Raw genomic sequence first — 14074 nt, 5'->3', positions numbered from 1 at the left:
GCCTTACAGCCTCTGCAGCTCAGTATAACGAATGTCACAAGAACATTTAGCAGGGTTACACACTCCAGTCACAGTGAATTGCTAACAGTCTGGTAAGACAAACTGGTGGAGTAAATTAAGACAGCTTTAAAGAATAGACAACCAATAAAAACCATAATATCATATCTTAATTTGGAGTATCGAGGCTTAAACGGACAGGTTGAATTTTTTAATTCAGTCAGTTTGGTGTGGTTTCAACTGCTGTCTTCTCAGGTTATGGGTATAAGTTATCTGTGAGATGGCCCCATTGGTGGGACACAGACAGCCAGGTGACGTAGAAAGACATACCAAATAAGGTCTGAGAACCAGGCTTAGTCGACACAGTACTATAATGTAGAAACAGCTGTTTAACAAACAGAACACATGAACAATTTTTATCAATTAAAAGTGCATTATTTCTCTGAATTAATTTTTGGCCAAATGAAAAAAAAATGTAAGAACTGCAGGTTGCAAAAAAATAAACAAAAAGTATTGATTGCCTTTATAAAAAAAATAAAACCAAAACAGTTTTGTTACTTAAGAGAAAATGATTGTACCTGCTGTGAGAGTATCTTTGTGTACCTAAAGTGCAGTGACGACCACATATTGTGTGTCTTCTCAGAACAGTGTTTAACAGACCGACGGTTGCAAACTTTATGAGCTGTTGCTAATGGAAGCTTCTGCAGCCATAAACCAAATTGCGAGGAGAGTGTCTGTATCTATGTATGTGAGCAAGAACTACTCGACCTGCAAGGGCGGGGGGAGTTGTTACCCAGCTGCTCCGATCACCAAGTAAATCAGAGCAGTTAAATGGGGCTCACTATAAAGAATCAACCCCCTGAGTCAGTGTGTACTGACATGATGTTGTAGACATTTAGTGAGATGATAAGTATGCTGAACGAGTTTAGAGATTTCTCAGTTTCACAGGTGATTTTGGGACGTTTTGATCAATATTCTTTTGCATTGGCAGGTTGATGATGTACCATCAGTCTGTTAGGGATTACCGAGATAAACCTGACTGCTATATAAATTAGAGGTCAATTGGATAGTATGCTTCCCAGTCCTGCGAGCATGTGTGCATATCACACATGATAATTATAACACGAGGATCATGATCTCGATATCTGCAACAGCCCCCAGTGTCAAAATCAGTTTGTGTCCAATATCAGCACATTATGTTTTGGTATGCATTTTAATGGCAGTTGGAAAATAAAGTCGGCATATAAACAAAAGCTTACTGGGTATTAGAACGTATTTGTTATTATTATGAATCTCAGGACTGTTCTCGCAGACGTTCAGGTTTAGAGACGTTCAGGTCTCTCACTGTTATTGTTAATTGGAACGTGTAATGCAGCTGTTACTGAGCCGTGTCTGCTACAAATGATCTCTGGTGACTGTTTTTGTTTAGGGGTCGTTAAAAAAAATATCCTCATATATGGATCTCATTTTTCTTAGAAACAAAAATCAGGTAAAAAAAAATCAGGGAATTCTTTGTTTTTACATTCATCAGGTCCCAATCAGCCCAAATATCAAAGAGAAATTAAAAATGGATGCCGTGGAAGAGTCCGGGTCTTAGGAGGTTAATGCTAGACATGATATAGTAAGGGTGTGATGAAAATTGAATCATGTACTATATTAACACAGTTTAAACATAACTTTACTGTTTAACTACAAAGATCATTCCACCAGAGCTCTCACATTATGGATGAGAATTGGGAGCTGGTTCCTGGCAGTCTATCCCATCAAAGCATGCCTCCAAGCTTATGATGGCATATTTTTGTGGCACAATCCAAAGGAGGAACATCAAATTCACTGGGTGGCACTGGTATGACTATCCAAGCCTATCAAGCATCCAAAATAACTAACAACATTGTGAAGTAAACTTTTACCTGGCATTCTTTCCTGAAAACTGAATTAGAAACATGCACATTTTTAATAGTTAAATCCTAACTGTCTGCAAGCCACCAGCACACACCATGCTGTGTATGTGTGTACACATATACCTTCATATGCCATTGTTGCATGAAGCTTTTAGACCACACACTTACCAATTACACTCCATTTCAAGCTCTGGTGAAGCTAACCAGCTGGCAGCCTGATGTTACATAACTGCATTACACAGCATTTACAGCTTAATGTTTACTCTATTAGCATGCAGATACACCGATGCAAGACAATTTAGTATATGTCACAGCAAAAATCCAACAAATATTTAATACTCGCATCACACCTTAAATTTGGATGACGTACGCACATGAAACCCACACAATCACATCGAACGCAGTGTGTTTGACACACACACACACACACACACACACACACACACACACACACACACACACACACACACACACACACACACACACACACACACACATTACTTTCATTACTTCCATCCATCACCACTCATTCAGTCCCTAATGGTCTGCAATAAAACCATTTGAGTTCAAGGTGTTGCAGCCAGGCACGCACCCTGCCAGTAGCAGCTACTTCACACAAGAAGCATCAGATTCTGATGTCTTTCCTCTCCATTACTGCCAGTCTCTTTTAGGCTCCCCCTGACTTGTCCTGTCTCTCTGTAGCCATATGCTATAAATTATGTGACCCAATGCCAAGGACAAGACTTGGTGGAGCAATATTAGTTGCATTGGGAAGGAGATAGGGATACATTTATAGCCTATTTTTTTTCAGTGTACTTCATGTGTGTGTTTGCTCACATGGGTGGGGGGGTGGGGGGGTCTGATGAGATGTGTGCTTTTCCTTTTAATAAGGCATGTGCCTGACATGATATGTGAGTGCTCAGCACACAGAACTAGGTAACGTGAGGAGAGACTATGAGATAAGGGAGAAAAGAGGACCAAACAAAGAAAACAAAAGTGACACATCTGCAGGAGATGGAGGGAGGTCAGAAAAGAAGGATTTTAATATTTTCACCAGGCTACAGAGGAAACAAAGATTTGTATGTACTGTAGCTGACAACACAGGCCACAGTGAAGCTACTCTAAAACCCAGAAAAACAAATCACCACCTATAAATATCTGGGAAAAAACAAATCAGAAGTGGTGCTTGTGAAAATGTCACATGTCTTTAACACCACATGAAACCACGAAGAGTTGAAGGAGATAAAGAGCTGTCACAATAGAGGCCTTGAGTGAAGGGACAAGAAATACTAAAAAAACAAACATCTCGGTGCCTCCTCTGCAACAACTACAGCCTAGGGGAGATTGCATTAAAAATTCAGCCTGTGATTTATCTGCACTCTGCTTGGCACGCTGGCCTGCCACACTCCCTCTATTCTGTTTTATTGTTCACTCCCTTTTCCTCGCAGTTTTTCAAATTACGCACACATGGTCACAATAGCAGGGTACACATACATCAAAATATATAAACAAAAATCACACTCCATGCTGCAGCAAAATATCAAATAGGTACTTCATAGCAAGCATCTCAAGAGTTCTGATAAACATGGGATGAAATGGGAAATGGAGACTACTATAAAACCTTATGGCGTGTTAAGCATTAATATTATCAAATGTGCTTCAGCCAGGATGACATTCATCTAATTTATCTAAAGCCTGGTGTAATCAGTCAAGTTTATTTATCCACCAATCCGAAACTACAGTACCCAACCTACTTTGTGATAAAGGATTGGATTCTTTTTTTAAATCTCTGTCCTTTGCTCCTGGTAATGTGTCAGCATGGCTTATAGGTTTATTGCCTGCCTGTAAAATATAATGACCTGGGTGCTTAAAGCAAACGAACTGACACTGCACTGTTTTGGGGGCACACTTACAAAGTATTAAATAATGGCATATCTGCACATGAAAAATATACCAGAATATTGTGTATAAAAAACAAATAACATGAGATTATGTCACTTTGAAAAACATAAAAATCATACAAACTTTAATTTAGTTTTCATATGCTTACTATTAAATGTAAAAAAACAAATGAACAAACAGTGCTTCACATTTCAGATTCGAAAGTGCACTCCCCAGAAATGAAGGAGTTAGCAAATAAAGTACAAGGACACAACTAGGGCCTCAATCCCACACACCTAGAGACTGGTTGGTGACTGGTAACCACCAGTTGCTAGGGAAAAATGAGTATTTATCGACTGGTTACTAGTGTTAGGGTGCCTGGGTCATCGGCCCAGTGTTTTGCGGTTTTGGTTCTTTGATTTTGTTCATTTCATTATATTATGGGTTATAGGTTTATTCTTAGTTTAGGTTTTCTATGTGGGTTTGGTAGAGTTTTAGTGTTCTGGTTTTCTGTCTGTGATCCATAGTTGCTGTATCCCCATGTCAAGTCTGCGTGTCTGTGTTATGTTTCCTGTTTTACTTTGAAGGCCCAGGTCTTATGTTAATGTGTCTGGTTTTGCTTCCTTTGTTTCGTTAGGCCTGAGTTGCCCCAGCTGTGTTTCCCTCCTGTTTCCCATTCCCTGATTGCTCCCTCTGTGTATTTAAGCCTTGTGTTTCTCTGTGTCTGTGTCGCGATCTACCCTCATTTACCCTCATCCATGCTGCGTGTTCTGGCTGCATGCCTGCGTTTATTCTTTGTATTTTGAAGTTTGTTACTTTGAGTTCGGCATTAAAGCTGTTGTTTTAAGTTTATGTTGTCTCCGGAGTGTGCACTTTGGGTCCTTTTCCTGCCTGCACACAGCCGTTTCATAACAACTAGTTATTGCTGGAGGTTGCTGGTAATGCCAAACGATAAGGTGATAGCTCCATTCATTTAGAGCTAGAGACAGATCACTGATCCACTGGCAACTATCGGCTGCAAGGAAAAAATGCAATTTTTTTATTGTTAAATCCTAGATGTATGAAAGCCACCACCATGAACCAGGTTTTAGACCACATACTTTTCATTTCATGCTCTTTTCAACTAGCAATAGCCAGCAGCCTCTTTCAACCTGTTGCCAAGGGAATACACAACCAGTCTCTAGCCCTGTATGAGTGGGACCTAAACATTAAGGTAGAAAAATACAGAATAAGGAACCACAAACAAAATTTTGGGCAGGTGTATTATTCAAATCCAGAAAACTCAGAGGTTGATGAAGCTGTTTGTGTACTTTCTGTTTTAATACAGTGGCACCCTTGCCAAGGTCAGTATTTGCTGCATCACCAAAACTCGGGATTAATCACAGTACTGTTTTTGCAACACAAGCATGCAATGGTCGTATTAAGCTTGGTTATTTATGAGCTCAGTCATGTGACCTCTTCTGTAACGTCCAGCCTCAGCACCTTCAGTAACATCTTGTTTTCTTTCCATTTCTATCAATCATTCATGATTATCCTCCCTAGCACCTTTTCCCTTTCTTCCTTCTTTATTTCCCTTCTCCCTGCTCTACAAACCACTCTTCTACTTACTTTGTTTTTGTCCTCATTTTCCCTCCATTCTCCTCTTGTTCTAGTTTTTAATAATTCATCTTATGCTCTACTCCCCTCCCCCCCTCAGGGTTACAGCTCCCACTGTCACAGGCCAAGACCATTAATCAATCCCTTCTCTCACTTGTGCTCTACCTCTACCTCTCTCAGGCTCTTAACCTTCCTTTTCTACCCCACTTTTTTGCTTGCAACATCCTTTATACTTTTCACGTCTCATGCCCCTGTCCCTGATTTATGTTTTTATGGTCTTATCTGCTTCCACTTGTCATCCTCTCCCTCCTCTATTCTCTTTGATCTGTTCAGCCAACCTCTCCTCCTCCTAAACAACATGGTAGTTCTTTTTATGGCATCTTTTTCCTTGTGTAACATCTCTCTCACTTGTGCCTTTGCTTATGTAAGGAACGAACCTCAAATCTACGCCTCATTTAGCATGTCAGCAAGTGACTGCGCACTGGTGTAATAATGTAGAACAAGTATTATGAAAATATAAAAAAGAACAAATCTGCAAAGTTACAAGAATGTCATCTAGAAAATGCCAAACAATGATTAAACCTTCATTTTTCTCTCTTTCTGTTAATCATCGCCAACCTTTTCCTTGACTCTTCTTCATTTTTATAACTTCCTTTTCCTCTTTCATTCCCTTCTCCTCTTTTCCCAACAATAATGATTAAGTTCAAATTTTCTACTACACACTCAAAAACTCCTGTCAGCACAATCTATTATCAAGTATCTCTCTATCTCTGACACACACTCTCTGTTGTCATATCTAGTACAACTTATCTTACATCATACAATCTGAAGAAGTCCTTTCTCTACTGCCGATAATGCACTAGCACAGCCACACACACACAAGCCTCAAGCACTTACAGACACAGAGTCTATTACCATGCCTGCAGAAGGAGTGGTCACTTGTTTCCTTCCTGCCGACGGTCACTTCTGGAGTTGCCGGGCACGTGGTGGGGTGCAGAAGCAAGGTTACCGGTCAGGATGTTGATGCCACGTTGCTTCCGCTCCTCATGTGCTCTTCTTCTTTAACTCTGGCTGCCACTCTACAATAGGGAAGTTCTGATAGATGGAGAAAAAAAAAGAAGGAGAAAAGGATGAAAGTTTGATCACAAGAGGATGTGTGACAGATGAATTGCAACGCCATTTCTTCTCAGACACAAAATAAAAACAATCAAAAAACAGATTAATTATGACTGCATGCTTACCACACATACTGGCATCTGCAACCTACATCTGTCTAAGCCAGCTGAACTCACTTGCACTCACTCGCTCTCTGTCTCTCACTCACATGTACACAATCCTGTCAGCAGGGGTGCAAGGTCTGTCCTTGTGTAAAAGATCTGACAGATTGGCTGATTGGCGGAGCTAGGCATGTGGACACAAACACAGGGACACGCACGCACAGGCCTTCATTCATTTTTCATCAGCTGGCTGGAGTCCAAGGGTGGGAGATGTATTACAAACATGTGCTTGTTTTCATACGCTGGTTACACGCATCACACGCTCTCCTTGATTCATACATCTATGCAAACCAGTCGACACTTCTGGTTCCGGCTTTATTGTCTTTATCTGTAAAAAGACATGGCTGTATTGTGTCACTAGATTCAGCATATAAGCGAATACGATGCCAAAACTGTGTAAAAAATCACTTTAGGACTTATTTATCCTAAAGTAGTGAGTTTCAGTTCACTGCAGGTTTAAAAACAAAGAGGGAGAAACTTTTTTTTAAAAAAAGAAGCGGTTGACAAAACTCAGAAGTGGACCTAAAAATTTAAAAATCTATTTAAATTTATACAGTGTTTAGGGCTTGGTGAAGCAGGTTGTTATGTTGCAGAGCGTGCCTTCCAAAAACTGTGACAGTAATGATTCTTCTAACCTTATCTCTTCCTGGCTTTTAATACTTTCAGAGAAATAAAAACAGAAGTGACTGTAAAGAAATACTGAAAAGAAAATACGTAGAGAATCTGCAGAAACTCAGAACACACAAGAACAAACAAATGACAAATGATTCAATAGCTGCTCAATAGCTGACCTTTATGGTTTTCTAAAGCTTTTATAATCACTTCATGACTATAAAAAGTAAATCAAAGCGACTACTACCTTAGCTCATCTTATGGCTCAGACTAAATATCCCGTGTTTCTATGAAAACGCAGGCCAGTTTTATCAGCATGGAGCAAGCTGAGGTGAACAGATACACAACGTTCCTATTCACAAAATGAAATGTCAACAGTATCACTAGTGACAGTACACAGGCGCATCTGGCCACACTCAACCCAAAGCAATGACATTTACAGAGCTGTGCATGTCTGAATGTGCTCACACAAACTGGCTGCTCAAAGCCCTACCAGAGTCAGGGGGCTTAAGTTCACGCCCGTGCGGGACAGTCCACCTCTATTCCTTCACTACATTTTTTATATGAATACAAAAACAAAAATGCTGCTAACAAGATCTTTATTATGACTTACACAACACAGAACAAACAGCACTTGAAAATAAGAAAAATAAAACAGTAAAAAAATAACGGGTTGCAGCTGCAACGCTTGCAGTTTATCTTCAAATAAAATGCTTACATTTTTTTTCCCAAAATGTTGACAGATGTTAGAATTAAATACATAATTAAATACACATACACTTTATACACACAATAAAGTAAAACTGACTTCTGATCTATATGGAAAACAATGCAGTAGGATACAAACCAAGACAAAATGAAATCAGCTGATATTATCAGTCGATACTGACCTATTACGTATATATGAGAAATGATATCAAGGTCTTCCTATTGCAATATGAAAGCCTTTTTGTTTTTCATTGAGATAGTGTAATAAACAAAAAATTCTTGTCGTTATTTGGAAACCGTGTGCAGAGTGTCTTCATTGTTGAAAATACTACTCTGAAGCACATGGAGCAGACAGGTAGACACTAAAGGCACCAAAGGGTTCTAGTTGGGTGAAGTCAGGGGGCAGAGAGCATAAACACACTTGTTATTTTTCAATCCCTCCTGGCTTAGACCTGCTGGGGGATTAAACTGTGGTGATGTTGTAGCCTCTGAGAAAAGTGAGTGAGACCCACGAAGAATGAGAACAAGAGCGGAGAAAAAGAGAAAAGAGTACAAGATGCAGTGAACGGCTTGAGAAAAATGACAGAATTGGAATTGGCCGTGTATAGGAGCATGTAGAACAGAGAGAATGGCTAAAAGGAGGAAAGTGGTAAACTATGGGACAAGTATAAAGTGGTGCAAGATGACAGGGGAATCGGATAAACAACAACTCCAGATATTGAGCTGGCCCCTCAGGCGAACAGACTCCACCAGAAGCAGCAGCTCATTTTCTCTCCAGCTTTCCCTCTCTGAGCCACTGGCCGCTGGCCTAACTATTACCTCCTCAATACACCTGGCAGCAGCTGCAGCAGCAGCAGCGCCTGTGTCTGCACACTTGTGTTTTGCCAGTTAACTTACAGCCAGTGCTAGTCGCTGGAGGGAGCGAGGGAGATGAGTCTTCTTCCAACATGCCTTGGCCACTTAGGACTGTATGCACATGATAATAGAGCACACAAACACATGAAAATAGAATCACCCTGCCAAGAAGCTTAATAACAAAGTGCCAGTCCCCATTTGATTCTCATTACCAGAACAATTCCGTAATAAACAACCCCATCAATCCCCTCTCTTTTACTTCTCTCTCATGGCAGTTTCCTTCTCATTTTTCTTTAATTAAAATCAAGTGTACAGTGATAGAAACACAGTATGATAAATAATCTAAAATATAATCTAAACCTAATATTAAAGAAGAATGAAAATGCTTGAAAAAGGACTGATTCATCCCTTTAACAACATGTGGTCTGCTGTGTGCACAACCTCCTCTGTCTTCCACTGGGAGCTAGGGTGTCTAAGTAGACCAGGTTTTCACATGAATGGCTGTGTGCTGCCTGGACAAACTATATCCGCCTGTTTGTTTATAAAGTCTCCTGTGGTGCTGGACTCACACTGACCAATTATTACATTTTTCCTCTGCATCCACCCTCCATCTCTTTTTGTACACCCCTGCCCCCACTTGCTTCATCTTCCCTCTTATTCACACCATGCTGGTGGGTCATTAACATGTGATTGTGTGTTACTCTCTTGAGAAGGGCGGTGGGCTTGGGGACTGGCAGGGGCTTTACCTCATTAATGCTGGCTAGCAGTGGCTCATGGACATTAGCATGTGCACACACAGACATGGATATATCTGCAAATGGCACACACACACATACACAGGCATACTTGCAGAAATGATCTCAGTTTCATTCCAGTTACTGAATATATTCATCCCAGAAGTTTATGCATAGGGGAAAACACACCTGTAATATGCCCTTCCTTCTCCAAGAGTTTGTGACTACATCCATACAGAGAAGAAAGGAATAATGCAGAGGATAAGAAACAATGGACGAGCACAGACAGAAAAATGAAGGCAAAATAGCAGGGAGATTGGGAATTAGCTGAGATGGCTCTGAGTAGCAATTTACACCTTTCTCATCTGATAACCATCAAATGTGATGAACGGTGGAATAGTCAGACTGAAGGGAGGGAGACGATTGACAAAAGACAGAGTGTGCTAATTAGCGTTGGCAGAGCTAATTTTCACATTCCCTTTCCCATGTATTCCCTTTCAGAGTTTAGTTTTTGTTTAGTATTTGCAATCAGATGAGAAGACCTTTAGGGCATTCTCTTCTAATATAAAATATGTTAATATTGTGTCCAATTATATCCAACTTTGATATTTGATATTTCTGGCATTTTTAACAATATTGGTCCAACGAGCTCTACGGGAGGACAACGATCAGCTAATCTGTGATAGGGACAGGATCAATGCAATTTTCAAGCTGTTCTCTAGCGTCATCTAGCTCTGTGACCAAAGACAGAGATATTTTAAACAGCCAGTGTTTTGGGGACACGCATGTCGTGGTAACTATTCAACATATAGAGAAACCCACACCACTATTTTTACTTCACTCTGCTCTAATTCTTAGAACCCAGCCAAACCAGTTAGTGGGGGTTTTTAGCCATCAATGTCGACCTAAAATGATGTTAACATCAGGCAGATAAGTGGGTCTCTAGTGATTATTTAGGGGAATTTGAATGATCTCCCCCATGGAAATCAGTTAAAGTGGAGCTAATGTGACACTGATGATGGAAACTGTGTGGAACCAGCTGACAATTCTGTCTGATATCAGAGTAGATATTAGCATATATTACAAAACAAACAAATGTTTTGTTGTCAACAAATATTTTGAAATGAGAAAAGTGCATTTTGCTTATGTTGAGAAAGTTGCAGAGAACTCCTAGATTACTGATTTGACATGAAAAACATGCAACTATAAGTAAAGAAGTTGTGGTGTCTTGTGCAGTATTAGTAAAAAGAAAGTATGCCCACTTTCAATTTCACGATTTTACATATCAAGGCATGAACAAAAAAATCACCTATTTCTTGAAATCAGTTAAATAGAACCTCAAATGTACAACAGATGAAATATTAAACCCTGTCAATATTTATTTAACAGAAATAGAAAAGCTGCAGAAGCAGTATATACTGTAGCTAACTATAGCTCATGATTCAATAGCTTGTAGAACTACATCTAGCAGCATTAACTTGAATTAAAATAAAGTAATCATATTTTGTATGACTATATGATTAGGGATGGGAATGTAACGCGTAGTCTATTTAATGTTTTGTGTAATATGTGTAATACATTATAAAAACCCCAACACTAATCACAACAAAAAGTTCAGAAATACCTCTAACATGAACAAATAATAGGAATATCTAAGATATACTGCTTAGCGATGTTGGTGACACTCAAAGACGAGCCAGTGAGAACCCAATGAGAATCCAAAACAGAACGAATAAGGAATCAAATCAATAAATGATATCAATAATTGGACTGGAATCGCTGAATTCTTATCACTTCCCATCCCTATATATCAGTCTCTCACATTGTTTTGAGTGCATGACTTTAACATTTACCATGCTAACTGAGATCTGTAGAGTCTGAGATGTAGCTCTTAGGTTTTTTTTAGATTTCTCTGAGCATCGCATGATCTGAACTTGGGGTGTCTTGAATTTTTTGTTTTTGTAAATAATCTTTGTCACTGTAGAACGGTGGACATCAAACTGTTTGGAAATGATCTCACAACACTTCCCAGAGTGATGGGTAGCAACTTTTTAAAAATCACTCCTGATGACCTTTGTCCTTGACACACACTTAATGCTTCAGATCAGCAAACTGACAAAAAATCTGCTTTTAAAGAGGTGCTCACACTTGCTGATGATCAATTAATCAAGTGCATCTGATTATCAGATTGCTAACTTGAATTGACGGTTTTGATATTAATCTATGCACTTGTGAGATAAAATATGCTGCACGGCATGAGAAAAAGCTAAAACTTAATGTAGGAAGATTGCTGTTGCTTGTCATACCCTTTTTTTTCTAAACAAACACATAAACTCCAGTAAGGCAGACCTGCAATCAGGCTAATCTCTTCAGGAAAATGAGCAGGTATAAATAAGAATGTTGTTTCTGGAAGCTAAGACTATGTTGTAAGTTGTTAAACTGTTGATTTTTCTCTCCCATAACTATTTGCAAGGCGTAGTATTTTAGGTCTCATGAATACTTTCCTCAACAACATGGTTTCCCACATATCTCCTTTAAATAAAACAGGTACACAGGCACTCAAACACCTGAAAGGCTGCTCGGGTACCTGAATAGCCAGTGTGTTATATCATTATTGATGTGTGGATATCTCGAGGGTGACTGGTGCCATAATGTTTGCATCTGGGAAAACATCTGCAAATGCGTGTGTTAATTAGTTAGACAAACATGCCACACAGAAACCAGCACACAAAAATAGCGCAAGACGTGGGTCCAGGCGGTGCATAATATTCAGAATAAATTCAGAATCACGCACCAAAGCCATGTCTCTAAGCACCTTTGTTGAGATGAAGCATACACAGTGTAAATAGGTGCTAGCTCACTGAGACGTCTGTTTACTCGGTCTATTTCTCGACTGCAGTGAGACAGCAGGGCAGATAGATCCAGACACAAATGGACAGACAGAAACACAGAAAGCGTTACAGTGAGATGCACATGGAGACCTGTGGTAGAGAAGAGGGAAGGGGGTTTTTGACAGCAAAGGAGATAACATAGAGAAGCGGTGGCATGCTCAAAGGAGACACTAATGAGTGTGTTGTCTTTCTAAAAACATAAAAATGCACATCTGAATTTTGATGTCCTTTTTTTCAATTTATGTTCCACCTCCAACCTTAGCATCTAATTTCTTGAATAAATTATTTTGATTCCCCAAGTTCATTGGATTACTTCTTATCTTTATTCTCTCGAGAAAGCATCTTTAATACCTTCATATCTCATACAGCAGATTAGACTATAGAATGACTATAAGTTGATTCTTCAAATATGCTGACCGAAATCGAAGTAGTAACTCAAATATAATCAGGCCTGTATAAGTCAGAGCTGAGGGCCTTATTTTACTGCTACAATAAAAACTCTGTGAACAAAGATTTGTTGATCGCTGTGTTTGTTGACTTTTAAAGTACAGAATGGTAAGGACAACCTGCCAGGTGTATGGTTTTATTAAAGTCATCAAGGCAAACAACCACTGGAAGCATTATGAATATGTCAACAAAGCATGATGCTTAGACAAAGACTAAATAGCTCAAGTAAACAGCATTCAGCCTCAGGCTATAGGAGATTCTCCTTCACATAATGAACTATGAGTTTCTTCTATAAACACTCGATGATTTCCTTCTCAGACAAGACGTTGCATTTTGTGCTGTGTGCATTTAAAAAGAAGAGATGAAGAAAAGGACAGCGACAGAAACCTTGATGCAAAAACTGTCACACTTCAGGAAAATTAATGGGTCTTTGATATACCAAAAAAACACATACATGGGATGAAAGACACTTCAAAGGAAACCCTCTTTATTTAGGCCCATTGTCTTCATTATGACTGGAGAAGGTTTATTGGTGCTACTGTGGAGGCTGCGATCATCGTGCTCTGCAGACATGTCAACTGGTTGCTTTTGCGTTTTCTTTTTTACCATCTATCAGTGGGAGAAACAACCTTCAACCACTCATTAACATTGCACAGTCTGTCCGCTAGACAGATAATCAAGACTTTCTTCACTGACAGGTCATTTGTGCTGCTGTTGTTTTCACCTTGTGTGTGTGTATGTGTGTGACTTTGTCATCATAGCAAAATGTGGTTCTGGTGAATGTTGGGGTTATTACTCCAAATGCTAATCTATTAGATATTATTTTGAAAAAAACAAAACAAAAAACCAAACAGCAATGGTTTTCTTACTAATTTACTCCCCTAAAGAAATGAGTTAATTGCACTACTAGTTACAGACTTTTTCATTAGGATGCACTTGGACTGAGATGCACTGTCACAGGAAAGAACATGTCCACAAACTGGCACAGTTGACACATACTTCCCTTTAGTTATTTAGCCAACAGAAAAGCTTATGAAAGCTAGATTTTATTGTAAAAACAGTTATGCTATGAGAGTCACTGCTCATCACTGCTTTTATTAGCAGCTGCTCGGCTACAGTCATACACATCCCAGTGGGTCTGGGGTTTGTCGCTACTAGCTTTGTTTTATCTTTGA

General features: G+C 39.4%; 1 protein-coding gene across 3 annotated transcripts in view; it reads right to left on the bottom strand.

The window, feature by feature from the left end:
* strbp (spermatid perinuclear RNA binding protein) overlaps nt 1–14074 on the bottom strand; it is a 94517-nt gene that overhangs the window by 33959 nt on the left and 46484 nt on the right. For all 3 annotated transcript variants that reach the window (XM_085168810.1, XM_085168809.1, XM_085168812.1), the window contains exon 3: nt 6291–6470. In XM_085168810.1, the coding sequence (XP_085024936.1) occupies nt 6291–6293 (3 nt within the window). In that variant the 5' untranslated portion in view covers nt 6294–6470. The remainder of the gene's footprint in view (nt 1–6290; nt 6471–14074) is intronic.

This window comes from Neolamprologus multifasciatus, chromosome 7, assembly GCF_963576455.1.
Source record: "Neolamprologus multifasciatus chromosome 7, fNeoMul1.2, whole genome shotgun sequence".
In the NCBI taxonomy this organism is placed as follows: Eukaryota; Metazoa; Chordata; class Actinopteri; order Cichliformes; family Cichlidae; genus Neolamprologus; species Neolamprologus multifasciatus.
The sequence above is the reverse complement of the archived record's forward strand: the minus strand, read 5'-3'. Positions and strand labels throughout refer to the sequence as shown.